At 43.8% G+C, this 21,626-nt stretch overlaps 1 protein-coding gene across 1 annotated transcript in view; it reads right to left on the minus strand.

Annotated features, from left to right (window-relative positions):
* Nucleotides 1–247: 247 nt before the first annotated feature.
* Nucleotides 248–21,626, minus strand: part of RNF212B (ring finger protein 212B) — a 119,184-nt gene continuing 97,805 nt past the window's right edge. The window contains exons 11-13 of the mRNA XM_044280538.1: nt 19,444–19,511; nt 14,580–14,641; nt 248–295 (exon numbers count right to left, since the gene is read on the minus strand). Coding sequence (XP_044136473.1) covers nt 248–295; nt 14,580–14,641; nt 19,444–19,511 — 178 coding nt within the window. The remainder of the gene's footprint in view (nt 296–14,579; nt 14,642–19,443; nt 19,512–21,626) is intronic.

Here is a 21,626-nt window from a genome sequence, read left to right on the forward strand (position 1 = left end):
AAGTATTACAAAATTTTATGTGAAGCATTGGCATGCTACATTTCATAATTTCAGGGGAAATGTAAAGCAAGGTGTGACTTGGCAATAAGACCCAAATGGCTGGTTTATAGGTAGATAAATACAGCATTGGGAAATTGCCTACAACATATACTGTTACTATCCTTGCCTAGTGAATCAGGTAAATACAGCATTATTCAATGTGAGACCGCATAATTGTATATTTATGTATGCAGAGAAAGGAACTTACTTATTTTCTCAAGCCAAATGATGTTGACATTTTAGGAGTATATTTTAGCTGTAAAACAATGTAAACAGTCTTATTTAAGATATCATACATATACTTCTAAATTGTAATAAAAATAACATATGTAGCCAATGACAAATTAATTAGGCCGATTGCATTCATTTATACAGCCTTTGGCCTGTTTTAGGCTATTTTCACACTTGCGTTTGGTGCGGATCCGTCTTGTATCTGCACAGACTGATCCGCATCGATAATGCAAACGCTTTTATCCATTCATAACGGATCCGTTAGACTTTTTTTTTCGAATAAATAATGCAAAGTCAAAACGGATCTGTCTTGACTTACATTGAAAGTCAATGGGGGACGGATCCGTTTTCAATTGCACCATATTGTGTCAGTGAAAAACTGCTCCGTCCCCATTGACTTACATTGTAAGGCCTCATGCACACGACCGTTGTGTGCGTCCGTGGCCGTTGTGCCGTTTTCCGTTTTTTTTCGCGGACCCATTGACTTTCAATGGGTCCGTGGAAAAATCGGAAAATGCACCGTTTTGCAGCCGAGGCCGTGATCCGTGTATCCTGTCCGTCAAAAAAATATGACCTGTCCTATTTTTTTGACGGACAACGGTTCACGGACCCATTCAAGTCAATGGGTCCGTGAAAGAACACGGATGCACACAAGATTGGCATCCGTGGCCGTAGGTTGCTTTCATACAGACGGATCCGAAGATCCGTCTGCATAAAAGCTTTTTCTGATCTAAGTTTTCACTTCGTGAAAACTCATTTCCGACAGTATATTCTAACACAGAAGCGTTCCCATGGTGATGGGGACGCTTCTAGTTAGAATACACTGCAAACTTTGTACAAGACTGCCCCCTGCTGCCTGGCAGCACCCGATCTCTTACAGGGGGATATGATAGCACAATTAACCCCTTCAGGTGCGGCACCTAAAGGGGTTAATTGTACTATCATATTCCCCTGTAAGAGATCAGGGCTGCCAGGCAGCAGGGGGCAGACCCCCCCCCCCCCTCCCCAGTTTGAATATCGTTGGTGGCACAGTGTGCGCCCACCATCGCCCCCCCCCCCCTCCCTCTATTGTAAAAAATCGTTGGTGGCACAGTGTGCCCCCTCCCTCTATTGTATTAAATCGTTGGTGGCACAGTGTGCCAACCACTATCGCCCCCCTCCCTCCCTCTATAGCAGTAACATTGGTGGCAGTGTGCGGCCTCCCATTTCCCCTCCCCCCCCCCCCCCCCATCATTGGTGGCAGCGGCGTTCCGATCGGAGTCCCAGTTTAATCGCTGGGGCTCCGATCGGTAACCATAGCAACCAGGAAGCTACTGCAGCCCTGGTTGCCATGGTTACTTAGCAATAGTACAACAGTAGAAGATTCATACTTACCTGCTTGCTGCTGCGATGTCTGTGAACGGCCGGGAGCTCCTCCTACTGGTAAGTGACAGTTCTTTAGCAATGCGCCGCACAGACCTTTCACTTACCAGTAGGAGGAGCTCCCGGCCGGACACAGACATCGCAGCAGCAAGCAGGTAAGTATGAATCTTCTACTGTTGTACTATTGCTAAGTAACCATGGCAACCAGGGATGCAGTAGCTTCCTGGTTGCCATGGTTACCGATCGGAGCCCCAGCGATTAAACTGGGACTCCGATCGGAACTCCGCTGCCACCCAATGATGGGGGGGGGGGGGGGAATGGGAGACCGCACACTGCCACCAATGTTACTGCTATAGAGGGAGGGGGGGGGGCGATGGTGGTTGGCACACTGTGCCACCAACAATTTAATACAATAGAGGGAGGGAGGGGGGGCGATGGTGGGCGCACACTGTGCCACCAACGATTTATTACAATAGAGGGAGGGAGGGGGGGCGATGGTGGGCGCACACTGTGCCACCAACGATATTCAAACTGGGGAGGGGGGGGGCTGCCCCCTGCTGCCTGGCAGCCCTGATCTCTTACAGGGGAATATGATAGTACAATTAACCCCTTTAGGTGCCGCACCTGAAGGGGTTAATTGTGCTATCATATCCCCCTGTAAGAGATCGGGTGCTGCCAGGCAGCAGGGGGCAGTCTTGTACAAAGTTTGTAGTGTATTCTAACCTGAAGCGTCCCCATCACCATGGGAACGCCTCTGTGTTAGAATATACTGTCGGATCTGAGGTTCACGAAGTAGCTCATATCCGACAGTATATTCTAACATAGAGGCGTTCCCATGGTGATGGGGACGCTTCAAGTTAAAATATACCATCGGATTGGAGAAAACTCCAATCCGATGGTATAAAAGAACTCCAGACTTTACATTGAAAGTCAATGGGGACGGATCCGTTTGAAATGGCACCATATTGTGTCAACATCAAACGGATCCGTCCCTATTGACTTGCATTGTAATTCAGGACGGATCCGTTTGGCTCCGCACGGCCAGGCGGACACCAAAACGACTTTTTTTTTCATGTCCGTGGATCCTCCAAAAATCAAGGAAGACCCACGGACGAAAAAACGGTCACGGATCACGGACCCACGGACCCCGTTTTTGCGGACCGTGAAAAAAAACTGTCGTGTGCATGAGGCCTAAGTCAGGATTGATCCGTTTGGCTCTGCATTGTCAGGCGGACATCAAAACGCTGAAAGCTGCGTTTTAGTGACCGCCTTAACCACTTCAGCCCCGCTAGGTGAAACCCCCTTCATGACCAGAGCACTTTTTACACTTCGGCACTACACTACTTTCACCGTTTATCGCTCGGTCATGCAACTTACCACCCAAATGAATTTTACCTCCTTTTCCTCTCACTAATAGAGCTTTCATTTGGTGTTATTTCATTGCTGCTGGCATTTTGACATTTTTTGTTATTAATCAAAATGTAACGATTTTTTTGCAAAAAAATGACATTTCACTTTCAGCTGCAAAATTTTGCAAAAAAAACGACATCCATATATAAATTTTTCGCCAAATTTATTGTTCTACATGTCTTTGATAAAAAAAAAATGTTTGGGCAAAAAAAAAAATGGTTTGGGTAAAAGTTATAGCATTTACAAACTATGGTACAAAAATGTGAATTTCCGCTTTTTGAAACAGCTCTGACTTTCTGAGCACCTGTCATGATTCCTGAGGTTCTACAATGCCCAAACAGTAGAAAACCCCCACAAATGACCCCATTTCGGAAAGTAGACACCCTAAGGTATTCGCTGATGGGCATAGTGAGTTCATAGAACTTTTTATTTTTTGTCACAAGTTAGCGGAAAATGATGATGATTTTTTTTTTTTTTTTTTTTCTTACAAAGTCTCATATTCCACTAACTTGCGACAAAAAATAAAAAATTCTAGGAACTCGCCATGCCCCTCACGGAATACCTTGGGGTGTCTTCTTTCCAAAATGGGGTCACTTGTGGGGTAGTTATACTGCCCTGGCAATTTAGGGGCCCAAATGTGTGAGAAGAACTTTGCAATCAAAATGTGTAAAAAATGACCGGTGAAATCCAAAAGGTGCACTTTGGAATATGTGCCCCTTTGCCCACCTTGGCAGCAAAAAAGTGTGACACATCTGGTATCGCCGTACTCAGGAGAAGTTGGGGAATGTGTTTTGGGGTGTCATTTTACATATACCCATGCTGGGTGAGAAAAATATCTTGGTCAAATGCCAACTTTGTATAAAAAAATGGGAAAAGTTGTCTTTTGCCAAGATATTTCTCTCATCCAGCATGGGTATATGTAAAATGACACCCCAAAACACATTCCCCAACTTCTCCTGAGTACGGCGATACCAGATGTGTCACACTTTTTTGCTGCCAAGGTGGGCAAAGGGGCACATATTCCAAAGTGCACCTTTCAGATTTTGCAGGCCATTTTTTACACATTTTGATTGCAAGGTACTTCTCACACATTTGGGCCCCTAAATTGCCAGGGCAGTATAACTACGCCACAAGTGACCCCATTTTGGAAAGAAGACACCCCAAGGTATTCCGTGAGGGGCACTGGCGAGTTCCTAGAATTTTTTATTTTTTGTCACAAGTTAGCGGAAAATGATGATTTTTTTTTTTCTTCTCTTTTTTCCTTACAAAGTCTCATATTCCACTAACTTGCGACAAAAAATAAAAAATTCTAGGAACTCGCCATGCCCCTCACGGAATACCTTGGGGTGTCTTCTTTCCAAAATGGGGTCACTTGTGGCGTAGTTATACTGCCCTGGCAATTTAGGGGCCCATATGTGTGAGAAGTACTTTGCAATCAAAATCTGTAAAAAATGACCGGTGAAATCCGAAAGGTGCACTTTGGAATATGTGCCCCTTTGCCCACCTTGGCAGCAAAAAAGTGTGACACATCTGGTATCGCCGTACTCAGGAGAAGTTGGGGAATGTGTTTTGGGGTGTCATTTTACATATACTCATGCTGGGTGAGAGAAATATCTTGGCAAAAGACAACTTTTCCCATTTTTTTATACAAAGTTGGCATTTGACCAAGATATTTTTCTCACCCAGCATGGGTATATGTAAAATGACACCCCGAAACACATTCCCCAACTTCTCCTGAGTACGGCGATACCAGATGTGTGACACTTTTTTGCAGCCTAGATGCGCAAAGGGGCCCAAATTCCTTTTAGGAGGGCATTTTTAGACATTTGGATCCCAGACTTCTTCTCACGCTTTAGGGCCCCTAAAAAGCCAGGGCAGTATAAATACCCCACATGTGACCCCACTTTGGAAAGAAGACACCCCAAGGTATCCAATGAGGGGCCTGGCAAGTTCATAGAATTTTTTTTTTTTTTGCATAAGTTAGCGGAAATTGATTTTTTTTTTTTTTTTTTCTCACAAAGTCTCACTTTCCGCTAACTTAGGACAAAAATTTAAATCTTTCATGGACTCAATATGCCCCTCAGCAAATACCTTGGGGTGTCTTCTTTCCAAAATGGGGTCAGTTGTGGGGTGTTTGTACTGCCCTGGCATTTGAGGGTCTCCGCAATCATTACATGTATGGCCAGCATTAGGAGTTTCTGCTATTCTCCTTATATTGAGCATACAGGTAATGAGATTTTTTTTTCCGTTCAGCCTCTGGGCTGAAAGAAAAAAATGAACGGCACAGATTTCTTCATTCGCATCGATCAATGTGGATGAAAAAATCTCTGCCAAAAAAAAAAAATGGAGGGGAAAGGCGTCTGCCAGGACATAGGAGCTCCGCCCTACATCCATACCCACTTAGCTCGTATGCCCTGGCAAACCAGATTTCTCCATTCACATCAATCGATGTGGATGAATAAATCATTGCCGGGATTTTTATTTTTTTTATATATATATATACAAAGTGCTTGCCAAAGCACTTTGTATATATATATATATATATATATACAAAGTGCTTGCCAAAGCATAGGAACGCCGCCTCCTCCTCAGCTCGTATGCCTCGGCAAACGTATCTGTCACTGCAGAGGAGAAAATCCCGTCTTGCAGCGCCGCATACACCGACTTGCGTGTAATCTGACAGCAGCGCAATGCTTCTGTCAGAATGCACATCGGTGCTGCAGCTAGTCGATCGGTTGGTCCACCTGGAAGGTAAAAAAAGAAAAAAAAAAAAAAAAGAAAAAACCAGGCCGCAACGCAATAATTTTATTAACTTTGCAACAGAACATATAAACTTTAACTTTTTTAACTGAACATTAACGTGTTTGCTTACTGGTGTGTTTTTTTTATTTATTTATTATTTATTTTTTTACCTTTATAGAACAAACCTCTCCTTCCCCATGGGTCAATGTGCAAAGCGCAAATCGCCCCAAAGATGTGGCGAAGTGCGTTATGCACTTTGTCCCATGTGAAAGGAGACGTTTGCAGCAGCAGTGAGTGAATGGGCCCTAATAGCCCTGTGTGCCTGTCCTGGTGAGATGATCCCTATGCTAATAGTGTACCTGTGAGTGGTACTTCCGGAAACACTCTCCAAAGCATAGGGCAGGGTGGTCCGGACAGTCAGGACAGAAATAGCGGGTGTCACGCCTTATTCCACTCCTGCTACAGACACGACATCTTTTTCGGGGTGACGGTTGGGTTGAGGTACCAGGAACGACATTGGGGAAATGTCGCTCGTGTAGACGGCTAACTACACTGGTGGTTGGGGCCACGGAACCTCCTGGATACAGGAGGTTCTCGATGATCTCTTCCTGAAATTTGAGGAAGGATCCAGTTCTCCCAGCCTTACTGTAGAGAACAAAACTATTGTACAGAGCCAATTGAATTAAATATACAGACACCTTCTTATACCAGCGTCTGGTGCGTCGGGAAACTAAATACGGAGACAACATCTGGTCATTGAAGTCGACCCCTCCCATGTGGAGGTTATAGTCGTGGACTGAGAGGGGCTTTTCAATGACACGGGTTGCTCGCTCAATTTGTATTGTCGTGTCTGCGTGAATGGAGGAGAGCATGTAAACGTCACGCTTGTCTCTCCATTTCACCGCGAGCAGTTCTTCGTTACACAGTGCGGCCCTCTGCCCCCTTGCAAGACGGGTGGTAACGAGCCGTTGGGGGAAGCCCGCGCGGTACCACAGGCGCCAATCCGTTCTAGAAACAAATGCCTAAAGAGGGCCACACTTGTGTAAAAATTGTCCACATAAAGATGGTACCCCTTGCCGAATAAGGGTGACACCAAGTCCCAAACTGTCTTCCCACTGCTCCCCAGGTAGTCAGGGCAACCGACCGGCTCCAGGGTCTGATCTTTTCCCTCATAGACCCGAAATTTGTGGGTATAGCCTGTGGCTCTTTCACAGAGCTTATACAATTTGACCCCATACCGGGCGCGCTTGCTTGGGATGTATTGTTTGAAGCCAAGGCGCCCGGTAAAATGTATCAGGGACTCGTCTATGCAGATGTTTTGCTCTGGGGTATATATATCTGCAAATTTCTGGTTGAAATGGTCTTTGAGGGGCCGAATTTTGTGGAGCCGGTCAAAAGCAGGGTGGCCCCTGGGACGGGAGGCGGTGTTGTCACTAAAGTGCAGGAACCGCAGGATGGCCTCAAAACGTGCCCTGGACATGGCAGCAGAGAACATGGGCATGTGATGAATCGGGTTCGTGGACCAATATGACCGCAATTCATACTTTTTTGTCAGGCCCATGTTGAGGAGGAGGCCCAGAAAAGTTTTAAGTTCGGAAACTTGGACTGGTTTCCACCGGAAAGGCTGGGCATAAAAGCTTCCCGGGTTAGCGGTGATAAATTGTGTGGCATACCTGTTTGTTTCGGCCACAACTATGTCTAAAAGCTCCGCAGTCAAGAACAGCTCAAAAAATCCCAGGGCCGAACCGATCTGAGCCGTCTCAACCCGAACTCCAGACTGGGCAGTGAAAGGGAAAACTACAGGTGCGGCTGAAGTTGGGGACTGCCAATCAGGGTTTGCAAGCACCTCTGGGATTCTAGGGGCTCTACGGGCACGTCTTTGCGGTGGCTGCGACGGGGTCACTACTGCACGTGCCACCGTACCAGCTTCAACTGCCCTTCTGGTGCTCGCTACTTCACCAGGTTGTACGGCAGTGCTGGTACTAGGTCCAGGGAGGGCTGGGCTGCTGGTGTATGCCTCACCACGTAATCCGACAGCACCAGCCCCACTCTGCTGCTCTTGAAGCGGATCCTGCGCAACCTGCGGTCTAGCGACACGGGGCCGGGTACGCCTGGTGGTATCAGGGACCTCAGCCTCCTCGTCCGAACTTTGGGTCAGAGAGCCATTGCTTTCTACAGGTTCGTATTCTGACCCGCTGGATTCATCAGATGAGGGTTCCCACTCCTCATCCGACTGGGTCAGAAGCCTGTAGGCCTCTTCAGAGGAATACCCCCTGTTAGACATGTGGGCAACTAAATTTAGGGGTATTCCCTGAGACTACCCAAGAAAAAAAAAGCAAGCCTGTCTTACAAAGGGGAGGCTAGCGAAGTACCGGAGGCCGCTGCGGTTGATAAAAAATATCAAAACTGATTTTTTTTATCGCCGCAGTGCGTGTAAAGTGAATGTGCAGTGATCAAAAAAAAATTTTTTTTTTGTCACTGCGGTGGGGCGGGTGTGGGCGAACGCACGTGTGGGCGACCGATCAGGCCTGATCGGGCAAACACTGCGTTTTGGGTGGAGGGCGAACTAAAGTGACACTAATACAATTATAGATCTGACCGTGATCAGTTTTGATCACTTCCAGATACTATAAAAGTACAAATGCTGATTAGCGATACGCTAATCAGCGAATAACGGACTGCGGTGCGGTGGGCTGGGCGCTAACTGATCGCTAACTACCTAACCAAGGGACCTAAACTATACCTAAAACCTAACAGTCAATAACAGTGAAAAAAAAAAGTGACAGTTTGCACTGATCACTTTTTTCTTTTCACTTGTGATTGACAGGGGTGATCAAAGGGTTAATTGGGGTTCAGGGGGGTGATCAGGGGCTATAGTGTAGTGTTTGGTGTACTCACTGTGAAGCCTGCTCCTCTGCTGGATCCAACCGACGAAAAGAACCAGCAGAGGAGCAGGCAGCCATATAACAGATCATATTTACAAATATGATCTGCTATCTGGCACTTTGATTGGATTTTTTAAAAATGGCAGGCTGGCAGGTTGCTGACGAAATACTTCTGTGTGAAATGCCGGCGCGAACTGCGCATGCGCGTATATGCGTGACTGTGCGCAGCGCTGCCACCTCCGGAACGCACATGTGCGTTAGGCGGTCCGGAGGTGGTTAAAAAACGCAACGGAGACCAAACGCAGCCAAATTGATGCATTCTGAACGGATCCTTATCCATTCAGAATGCATTGGGGCTGAACTGAACCGTTTTGGGCCTCTTGTGAGAGCCCTGAAACGGATCTCACAAGCGGACCCAGAAACGCCAGTGTGAAAGTAGCCTTACACAGTTAGTTTTGGTCAGTATTTTGCATCAGTGTTTGCAAGTCAAAACCAGGAGTAGAACCTACAGAGAAAAGGTATAATACAAATATTTGTGCCTCTTCTGTGTGTTTCGACCCACTCCTGGTTTTGGTTTATAAATATTGATGCAAAAATACTGACTGTGTGACTGTTCCATCTTTTTGCTTAAAAAAATTAAAATAAAGTTATAAAGCATTTTTCACTTTGTTTAGGTTAAAGGGCTACAAGATTGACACATAGAATGAGAACGGTTACATGATTACTTTTACAGGAGAAGTAAATGCAATAAAGTAACAAACCAACTTATACTTAGCACTTTTGTCATCTGCCATTTCCTGCACTGTGCTCCAATCTTCCCCTACTGCTTTTAGATTTCCTGGCTGCAGTAGTGACATTCCCTGTTCACCATGTCATCACTGCAGCCAATCACAGGTCTCAGCAGTGTTTTTGCACTTTCATTGAATGGCATACAGTAGCTAGCATGTAAAATTTCATGTGTCGGTTCGATTACAGCTATACCAAATAGGTCATGCACAGTGCAGGGACCAGGACTGTTCCCATCTAGTATTTGTAGAGATAAAATTGACTAGTGTTTGAAATGTCCAGGACATCATAGAACCAGCCGTTCTGCCTTTTGTGACTTGAGCCGTGGTTTTCCAACAAGATAACGGCCATCCACACACTCCCCGTGCTACACAGCGTGCTCTTCAGGGCATCCATCAGCTCCCCTAACCAGGCCGAATTGCAAGATCTCTCCCCATCGAGAATGTCTGGAGCTGAATGGAGTGATGGGCCTCACTTGCACAGTAGTCAACAACCACCCTGGCTGAACTACAGATCCAAATTTTCCATGCTCTACCGCAGGCATGGCCAACCTGAGGCTCTCCAGCTGTTGTAAAACTACAACTCCCACCATGCCCTGCTGTAGGCTGATAGCTGTAGGTAGCCTGGGCATGCTGGGAGTTGTAGTTTTGCAACAGCTGGAGAGCCTCAGGTTGGCCAGCCCTGCTCTACCGTGTGCCAGAAATTGAAGTCCTTGTTAGCTAGGGGCTGACGTAGGTATCAGGTATAACAACAGTTTCGGACGCAAGTAATACTAAGTCCAACAGGCTATCGACAGCCCTACCCCCTCCCATGAATCCCCACCCCTTTCCTCAATTCCTTAGAAAATATGGCAGGTGGGGAGGACAAAATGAAAAGTAATCAAAGTTGTTTGGCAGACACTGATTTTCCAACAATAAAGTTAGTACCACATAGACAATGTGTGCGTATGCACTAGCAGAAGGACTATGCTCAAAACTCCAGTAGCAACCCCCTCCTCCTGTGCAACCCTCTCTCTTAAGGCTAATCAAGATTGCTCTCTCAGACTAGGCCAGGCAGCCACTCAGTCTGTTTCCTACATGTATATGCTGTATGTCATGTCGCTGTATATTTTTGTTGAAGGGGCCCTGACAATAAAATCTTTCAGTCGTCCTCCTGGGTACGCGGTTTAGCATGCCATCTTTATCGTGCCTCTTCAGGTAGCTAAATAGAAGTAGACGGCAACCACATCTGATTTTGTGTGGTGGCAGTACTGGTGCTTTGATCCAGCCAGAACTAAGCCCTTACAAAGGGTAAGCTCTGCCTAATGCCCCACCACCATTAGCCAATCAATGGACAAAAGGCATCTGGCAGCACCTCCCTAACTGCTTTCTCCAGATGTTGGCCGTGCCCACAATACAGAATGACTCCAGAGAAGATGTCATATACGTCAAAGGGAAGTAGGAATCTGTAAAGCGGTCTGGACAAAGATTGCTAGAGTTACATAAGCATATCACCAAGGGCTCATGCACATGACAGATCCCGGCAGTGTGCATGCTGCTATTTTCTTTTTCACTTCAATAGAAATGTCCTATCCTTGTAATGGACAAGATCAGGACATGTGCAGTCTTTTTTGTACATCTTTTGTGGCCCCAATTAAATTTTTTGCGGCACGGATGCAGACCAAACATAGTCACCCCACTAAACGCATTTTTTTTTCAACTTATAATCCCCAGCCTGCCATATTGCCATACATTATATTATTAATAATTTTCGTTCAGTAGATTTTTTAGCCAAAAACTTACTTTTATGATATGCTAATTACCTTTCTACCAGCAAGTAGGGCGTCTACTGGTAGCAGCCGCAGAAAACTGCCCCCTCCTTGTGTTGATTGACAGGGCCAGCCGCAATCTCCTCCTCCGGCCCTGTCAGCATTTCAAAAATCGCGCGCCTGTGTTGATTCGGCGCAGGCGCTCTGAGAGAAGGAGGCTCGCCTCCTCAGCACTCCCTCAGTGCGCCTGCGCCGATGACCTCACCGAAAGAGAAGACGTCATCGGCGCACTGAGGGAGTGCTGAGGAGGCGAGCCTCCTTCTCACAGGCACGCGATTTTTTTAAATGCTGACAGGGCCGGCCGGAGGAGGAGATCGCGGCTGGCCCTGTCAATCAACACAAGGAGGGGGCAGTTTTCTGCGGCTGCTACCAGTAGACGCCCTACTTGCTGGTAGAAAGGTAATTAGCATATCATAAAAGTACGTTTTTGGCTAAATCTACTGAACGAAAATTATTAATAACATAATGTATGGCAATATGGCAGGATAGGGATTATAAGTAGACAAAAAACAAATGCGTTTAGTGGGGTGACAGAAGCCCTTTAAGGGACAGGAAACAAGAGAACAATAAGAATAAAGTGTGAAAACAAGATATAGTGTGTGAACTGGCCAAAGTATAGCTTAAATACAGGCTTGTGATGGATATAGAAAGAAAGCATCAGCCTGGCTGAAATTTATCTCGAAAGGCAATGACCAGATGTAGTAAACTGATATGGGCATAGAATTGATTGCACGAATGGTGTAGATGGGAAAAGGCGATACCGAAAGGGGCCTCATGGGTAAGAATTGGAAAGAAAAAATGCCTAGTGACTAACTGTACACTGAAAAGTGGGCTGGTGATAACGAATATATCTATATAACCAGTTTGGAGCAACACCTGGATTGTAAAGCTGTAGTTACACAGCCTGACGTTCGAGCCAATTATCAGAAACGAACATTCCTACAAATACTGGTTCCCGATAATCTAAAGGTGCTGCTCGTTCATGTGGACACCTAAATCAACCTTCCCGGCCAGCAGATCATGCTGTCTAAACAGCACTCTGCTTCCCAAGAACATCATGCCACGCTTCACCTCCACTAACAAGAAGCCGAGTGTCGGAGAGAAACATAGAAATATAGAATGTGTCGGCAGATAAGAACCATTTGGCCCATCTAGGACCGCTTCCTTTGTGACAATCGGCTGCTCCTTGCTGAATCAAAATGCGCCTTAACAGAGCTAATATAAAAAGTTAGAAAGATACTTCGAATTGAGCCAAAAGGAAAATTCCACGGCAATTAGCAATAGTGGCAAAGATATATCACCCTAGGAAGAGACTGGGATATACAGTGTAAATGAGAAAATATTAATTGTGCTTTCTTCTGAAGCAATTTCCAGTCCAAATCTCTCCCTCATGGAGAGCATCTGATGCGTTCCAACCCCTGATATTCGAGAACCCCAGTCACCATGGTGATGTTCCCACACATGGCGTGCAATGGGATTATCTGTATTGTTGCATATATCAGATTGATGCCAATTCTCCAATGGTCTTGCTCAGATACTGGACTTCACACACACATGTGATACACCAATCCAGTAGTTTTACAATTCATGAATGATTTTGAGTGGTATGTTTTAGCCATTACCAAGCACCTGAATGTCTTGCCCACCTTGATGGACCCACATGCCATACAATTACCACATTTGTAGTTACCAGCAATAGTTGTGTGTTAAAAAGAAGCTGAGGATAAGCGTGCATCTTACCGCTATTGAAAATTGCCCTGGGCATGTTGCCTTTGGGTGTATAGATATATTTGTTATCATCAGCCTACTTTTGAGTATATAGTTAGTCACAGGGCATATTTTCTTTCCAATTCTTCTCCACAAGGCCCCTTCAGGGTAGCATTTTTCCATCTAGGACATTTTTGCAATCAATCCTATGCCCATATCAGTTTACTACATCTGGTCCTTACTTTCTGTGATGAATTTCAGCCATGCTGATGCTTTCTATCTATATCCATTGCAATTGTATATTTATGCAATACTTTGGCTAGTTCACACAATATATGTTGCTCTTACACTTCTTATTGTTTCCTGTCCCTTAGCAATATGCTAATGTAACTCCAGCGATCTTTGTTCGTATCATGGCGTGGCCGAGGAGGCAATTCGGGCAGTGCTGCCAGATGCCTTATACCTGTTGATTGGCAAGTGCTTGGTCTGGTCCAGCCTTAGGTAGGGCTTACCTGTTATAACGCCTTAGTTCTAGTGGCTGCGTCATGACCACACTTATGCCAGTACCCGCACCACACAAAATCAGATGTGGTTGGCGTCTGCTTCTATTTAGTTAGCTTCTGCTCATGCTCCTGAGCAGATATGATAAAAATGGCATTCTGAAATTGACGTTGGAAGATGGGCACGAAACACGTTTGATCAAAAATGTGCACAAAGAACATTTTTCATATATAGTAGCACTGTAATCTAAAATCCCTAATCCCTAGTTCTTTTGTTTGCATGTGTAACAGTGTGCTGCCATAAGTATTGTTTGCTGGGTACAGTATAAAGTTAGTCTTTCTGCTGGCACATAAGTACACATTGCCAATGTGGTACCATCTTTATTGTTGGAAAATCAGTGTCTGCTATTGACGCTTAGTTGAGGGACATTACTATTAGCCTATCTAATACTTGCGTCCCTCCACAACTTCACATATCTCTGACCCCAATGGCTAGAGCTGGTCCTGTGTAGATTATCAGGGAGTATGCAATCATAGGCCCCTGTTTAGCTGCACATGCTGGTGGTTGTTCTGTATTCATCAGAGATAGACATTTTAGTAATAGGGGATACAGCAGATGTGGTCTTAGGTGCGGTACTGAAGGGCCCTTTACATGGGCCGAGAATCCCGCAGATAGGAACACTCATTAGTGATTATCTGGCGTTGTAAATGTGTAGTATGCTTAGCACCCATGTCTCACCCACTCATTGGGCTGATTATGGGTTCACTGCCTTTGTATTCTTGGGTGTGTAGCTCCAGTTTTTATATAAGGCTGGGTTCACATTTGCGCTGTGAACTCCAGCAGTCTGTTCCAGCAGAGAATAGACTGCCGGAGCTCACTGTATCTGGCGTAGCAGGATACCACTGTGCACTGCCAGATCCCCATTCACTGTAATGGGATTCGGCCGGTTTCCGGCATATACATTGGCTTTCGGCCAGACAAAAAAAAGTTTTTTTGGTCCAAATATTTTTACATATGTAAATGTGGCCTAGGTTTGTTGTATCACTAAAATTCTTTTTCTTTCATTTTAGCGTTTTTATAGGCAGTCACTTTCATTGTGCTACACATACCTGAAGGGCCCTTAGGCGATCTATGTTGTTACATTGGGTACTGAAAGAATCTCTTGCCACAGCTGAAAAAGGAGAATGTTATGTTATCCTCCGCACCTCCATCATCACCTTTTTGCCAGCATTTTAAGGCTGATGTATTCAAAATAAACAGAAACAGATATTTGACACATATTTTACACATCTTGATGTCACCTTATTTTTGCAAATGCTCAAGTATACAGCAGTTTAGGTTGAGGGAATGTGTGTCTCACATTTTGTTCTGCCAGTTAAAACCAGATAGCGACACATATCCTTTTTTAATCAGTTTTATTCTATTTCTTGAACATGATTATGGGGGCAGTCATGTTGCCTGAGCCGTTCTTAACAGTATTTTAAGATGTGATTTACAGCAGCCACCACGGGACATACGGTATATACATTGGGCAAGAGGGGACCTCATTGACTTCTATGGGAGAATTTTGTGCACATTTCTGTGACCTGTGCAGAGGTCAGGAGGGAGCTTCTAAACTGTGATCTCACCTATTGTAAATGGTGGATCATTTGTTATCTATACAGAGGAGGTATTTGTAATCCTGCATGTTATGATAAGCAGATAACTGAAGTAAAGTAATCTGTACAGACCAAGAAGTGGCTTATTATTAGGCTTAGTGGGTAGTGTGAAAACTGCAGGATTTTAGGATTGTTTATATACTGTAGATAAAAAAAAATGTAAAAAAAACTATAATAGTGGCTAACCCTCTAATATAAAAAAGGGTGCACCCTCCACCATGTATATTCAAAAAGTACCAAAAATAATAAAGGTGACAGGCACTAAATATCCCAGGGCTGCATAGATATGTCACTCAGATGTATATATGTACACATCCGTAGTTTAGTCTACATAAAAACTGCTTAAAACAGAGGGTAATTCATATTAAAATATTGAACATGATTAATAACATAAACTATCTCGCTAATATATCTATAGATGATAACTAGGGAAAAGCGAATCGACTTCAGATAAAACATCCAAAGTCTATTCGCATAATACTTAATTTGAATACTGTACGGAGCAAGCGCTCCGTACAGTATTAGAATGTATTGGCTCTGATGAGCCGAAGTTATTACTTTGCGAAGTCTCGCAAGAGGAGCAGGCTTTCCTGCCACATATGTCTGCTCCGCCTCTGTCTGCTCCTGTGTACAAGGTATGAGGGATTATGAGAGGATGGGGGATTATAAGAGGCTGGGGGGATGATGAAAGGCTAGGGGGCTGATGAGAGGATGGGGGCTGATGAGAGGCTGGGGGCTGATCTGAGGTCTGAATGGGGGTCTCATTTATATTGGGGCTCTTATCTGAGGTCTGATTAGGGGTCATACACCTTGGGGTCTGAGCTGAGATCTGATTGGGGGTCTGATCTGAGGTTTCATTGGGGTCTTATTACCATTGGGGGGTCTGATTGGGGCTGTCAGCTGAGGTCTGATTAATATTGGGGGTCTGATTGCTGATTTGACCTTAGGTCAAATGGAAAATATTTTTTTCTTATCTTCCTCTAAAATGTAGGTGCATCTTATAGGGCGAAAAATACGGTACGTATGTGTACATATATACATCTGAGTGACATTTCTATGCAGCCCTGGGATATTTAGTGCCCGTCACCTTTATTATCTTTGTTTATATAGATATTGCCATGGAAAAATTTAAAAATTATATCACCCAAATTATTTAACCCTTCTATGGAACTACAGTATTAGCTAAAATAAATCTAACTAGTGAATATTGTAGCCTCCTAGAAGGGCTAAAAAAGTTTAAAAAAAAGTTACCAAATTAAAAAATTACATAAAATTTGAATCACCCCCCTTTCTCTAGAATAAAAAAAAATACATAAGCAATAGAAAATAAACAAACATCACCGTATCTTAACCACTTAAGGACCACAGGTTTATACCCCCCTAGTGACCAGGCCCTTTTTTTACAAATTGGCACTTCACAACTTTAACGGTTTATTGCTCAGTCATGCAACTTGGCACCCAAATGAATTTTACCTCCTTTTCTTCTCACAAATACAGCTTTCTTTTGGTGGTATTTGATTGCTGCTGAGATTTTTAGTTTTTCTGATATTAATCAAAATAGACCGCAATTTTCTCCCAAAAAGTGTATTTTTAACTTTTTCTGGTAAAATTGTTCACATATAATTACATTTCTATACAAGTTTGTGTCAGAATTTATTGTGCTACAATTTTATCAAAAAATGATCCCTCACAGCTTGGTAGACATAACTATAAAAAAGTTATGCGGGTCAGAATAAGGCAATTTTTTTCAGTACTAAAACACAAAAAACCTACACATATGTGGTATCTTTGTAATCGTGATGACCTAGAAAATGAAGGGCATAGGTCACTTTTGCCACACAGGGAACGATTTAGGGACAAAACCCATAAAACTGTGGCAGAATTGCAATTTTTTTCCAATTCCGCCATTTTTTTCCCCCCCTGCTTTCCATTACATTATATACCATATTAAATGGTGACATTAGAAAGTACAACTTGTCCCACAAAAAAAGGCCCTCATATGGTTATGTGAACAGAAAAATAAAAAGGTTATGGCTCCGTGAAGAAAAAGAAAACGCAAAAAGCAATGCAAATAATAAGACTATACAAATATTGCAGTTTCAAAGCTGTTAGCATACCTTCTCCAAGCTGGCAGTCTAGATTTCTTTATGTTGTCTTCGGACCCAACCATAAATTTACTATTGGTCGAGCATGTACACATGGTGACCATAGCTTTGGTTAATGGCTAGCTTCCCTTCCTGTGAGCATGCTTTTTAAAGTGACCCTGTCGGTGATTTCTGTTGCCCTATCTGAAATCATGATATGATATTGGGAAATGATATATAGAATGATATGATTTGGAGGGAAAAGAAAAAAATCCTAAAAGGACATTCCAAAGCTCAGAGTTTCTCAGTGTATTATACCCTGCTCTCATATAGGATGGCAGAAACCACCTGAAAAGTTTACATTAAAGAGGACCTTTCATGGGATTATGTGTTAGAAACTGGTATGCTTACCAGATTGGGCGGCCCCTACAGATGCCAGCACTTTTTTTTCGAAAATACCCCTCCATCCCGGTGCCGTGTCCCCCGCTGTTTTTGGCGCCCAATATGTTAATTTAGAGGATCCGTACAGGGAGGAGGAGAGGGCCAGGTTTCACAATGGGCGTCTCCTTCTCCCTGGCTGTAGCATGGTTCAATCGGGGAGAAGGTGAGCTTTTTTTTCTGCCTGGCAGTGACGCGCTCCGCTGCGATTAGACCGCGCTACAGCCAGGGAGAAGGAGAAATCCGTCCGTCTCCTCCTCCCTGCACTGATACTCTAAATTAACATATCGGGCGCCAAAAACAGCGGGGCACACGGTGCCAGAACAGAGGGGTATTTTAGAAAAAAAACTGTGCTGGCCTCTGTAGGGGCCGGCCTATCTGGTAAGCATACACGTTTCTAACACATAATCCCATGAAATGTCCTCTTTGAGGGTCTGGCTACATAGCGACATGTGTCATAATGTATTTCAATGGTGGTGCGGCTGTGACATGACAGTCGCAGAAAAATCCGGCTTGGATGGATTTTTTTGCGACAGTTGTAATGCAGTTGTAGCATGTCGCTTTGCGACACCATTGAAATGCATTACATGAAATGTGATGTAGCTGGACACTAAGCACATGAGCCATTTCCTAGACCCAGCTGTACCCGCAGCTACGGTAGGCTGAGTATGTGACAGAAAGCTCAAGATTATCCTGGAAACACTATTTGACACACAGCAATAGCAATGACTAATTACAACCAAAGCTCAGGAGCACTTTTAGGACATGTCGTTTGCAGAGCATTCTAGTCACGTGGCCACTTGGCTCTGTGTCCACCCACAGTGAAGAGATGTCAGCGAAGCAATTAAGTGGGCATTCATGGGGGACCAAACATCGGGTAAAAACATTCAGGTACCAAAAACTAAAATGTGCAGTCTTATGTTCTGAACTCCATCTGTGGAAAAGTAAACGCATACGCATACATGTAAGCTGCCTCATCATAGACATTAGTGGTATATCGCTGCCCATTGCCACCTGGTAACAAAAGGTGGCAATCATAGTGATTGGACCCCTGCAATCAGACACTGGTGATATATCTTAGCGATATGCCGACAATTTCTGTGATAAAAGAACCATTTGGCTGCTTTCACACGAGTGAATTGAAATCTGTTTTCTGGCTCTGGAACACGCACGGATTCCTGAGGCTATACCATCACCATTGTTATCAGTATTGTTTCAGTATTTTATCAGGATTTACATGCGTATTCTTTCCTCCATGCATTTCTTATGCAGTCCCATAGACTATTTGGAAACAACTACGCAAAAAACCCAAACATGCTACTGATAGAAATTATACGCCCATGTCAATAGCTTTATTCATTAACATTAGCAGCGGATTCCGGTACATAAAATCTGGACCATATACGGATTGCAAATATGCTCGTGTGAAAGAAGCCTTTAAATGGGTTTTCCTGCTTACTAGCCTGCAGTCCTTGCTACTACTCACCTGCTTCCCACTGCTGCATTCTGGCTTCCTGGCTCTGGTCACTGGTCTTCTCATCCCCATCTGCACACTTCCACTGGGGTTGAGGGGAGCTGGGAGTTCATTAATATGACTCCACTGCGTGGGTCCCACTGGGGCTGCTTAACAGGGATTTTAGGAAACAACTACACAAATAAAGTACATGACCCTGCATTGTGTCACTAGTTTATCCTGCTCGCAGAGTAAAACTGGTGACAGATTCCCTTTAAGTTGATGTCAATCAGCACTTTTTCTGTTCATAAAGTACATTTCAAAAACTGCATATTATTACCTGAATTTGTTCTGAAAATGTTGTTGGTTTCAGTAGGGGTTTGTAACGGGTTACTTGAGGTGTCACTCCTGTCACCAAGATAGAAAGATAGAAGAGATTCAGTATATATATATATATATATATATATATATGTATATATATATACAGTGCTGCCCATAATTATTCATACCCCTGGCAAATTATGACTTAAAGTTACTTTTATTCAACCAGCAAGTATTTTTTTGACGGGAAATGACATAGATGTCTCCCAAAAGATAATAAGACGATGTACAAGAGGCATTATTGTGGAAAAAAAACATTTCTCAGATTTTATTTACATTTGAGCAAAAAGTGTCCAGTCTGAAATTATTCATACCCTTCTCAATAATCAATAAAAAAGCCTTTATTGGCTATTACAGCAATCAAACGCTTCCTATAATTGCAGACCAGCTTTTTGCATGTCTCCACAGGTATTTTTGCCCATTCATCTTTAGCAATGAGCTCCAAATCTTTCAGGTTGGAGGTTCTTCTTGCCATCACCCTGATCTTTAGCTCCCTCCACAGATCCTCAATTGGATTCGTCTGGACTCTGGCTGGGCCACTCCAAAACGTTAATGTTGTTGTCTGCTAACCATTTCTTCACCTCTTTTGCTGTGTGTTTTGGGTCATTGTCATGCTGAAATGTCCACTGGTGCCCTAAGGCCAAGTTTCTCTGCAGACTGCCTGATGTTGTTGTTGAGAATCCTCATGTATTGCTCTTTTTTCATGGTGCCGTTTACTGTGATTTGGTTCCATGGTCCATTGGCTGAACCCCCCCCAAAGCATTAGGTTCCCACCACCATGTTTGACAGTGGGGATGGTGTTCTTTGGGTTGAAGGCTTCTCCTTTTTTACGCCAAATAAAGGAAACATTATTGTGACCAAACAATTCAATTTTTGTTTCCTCTGACCATAACACAGAAGACCAGAAGTCTTCTTCTTTGTCCAGATGAGCTTTTGCAAAGGCCAAGCAAGCTTTTGTGTGCCTTATCTGGAGAAGTGGCGTCCTCCTTGGTCTGCATCCGTGGAACCCAGCAGTGTGCAGTGTCCGTTGGATTGTCTGCCTTGAGACATTGCCACCCACAGAGCCCAGATTCACCAGGATGGCCTTAGTGGTGATCCTTGGATTCTTTTTCACCTCTCTAACTATGCTCCTGGCCAGTACAGGTGTCACTTTTGGCTTCCAACCACGTCCTCTGAGATTTTCCACAGTGCAGAACATCTTGTATTTTTTAACCACTTAAGGACCACAGGTTTATACCCCCCTAGTGACCAGGCCCTTTTTTTACAAATCGGCACTTCACAACTTTACCGGTTTATTGCTCGGTCATGCAACTTGGCACCCAAATGAATTTTACCTCCTTTTCTTCTCACAAATACAGCTTTCTTTTGGTGGTATTTGATTGCTGCTGAGAGTTTTAGTTTTTCTGATATTAATTCAAATAGACCGCAATTTTCTCAAAAAAAAGTGTATTTTTAACTTTTTCTGGTAAAATTGTTCAAATATAATTACATTTCCATACAAGTTTGTGTCAGAATTTATTGTGCTACATGTATTTGATAAAAAAAAATCCAATAAGTGTATATTTATTGGTTTGCGCAAAAGTTATAGCATTTACAAACTATGGTACTAAAATGTGAATTTCCGCATTTTGAAGCAGCTCTGACTTTCTGAGCACTTGTTATGTTTCTTGAGGTGCTAGAATGCCAGGCTAGTATAAATACCCCCCAAATGACCCCATTTTCTGAAAGAAGACACCCCAAAGTATTCGCGGAGGGGAATGGTGAGTTCATGTATGTTTTTGTTTTTTTCACAAGTTAGCGGAAAATGACACTTTCTGAGAAAAAAATTAAATAAATAAAGTTTCCATTTCTGCTAACTTCTGTCAAAAAAAATAAAAATCTCCCACGGACTCACTATGCCCCTCAGTGAATACCATGGGGTGTCTACTTTCCGAAATGGGGTCATTTGTGGGGTGTGTTTACTGTTCTGGCATTTTGGGCGGGGCTAAATTGTGAGCAACCCTGTAAAGCCTAAAGGTACTCGTTGGACTTTCGGCCCCTTTGCGCACCTAGGCTGCAAAAAAGTGTCACACATGTGGTATCGCCATGCTGGGTGAGAGAAATAGCTCAGTAAATTGACAACTTTGTATAAAAAAAATTGAA

This window comes from Bufo gargarizans, chromosome 1, assembly GCF_014858855.1.
Source record: "Bufo gargarizans isolate SCDJY-AF-19 chromosome 1, ASM1485885v1, whole genome shotgun sequence".
NCBI classification, from domain to species: domain Eukaryota; kingdom Metazoa; phylum Chordata; class Amphibia; order Anura; family Bufonidae; genus Bufo; species Bufo gargarizans.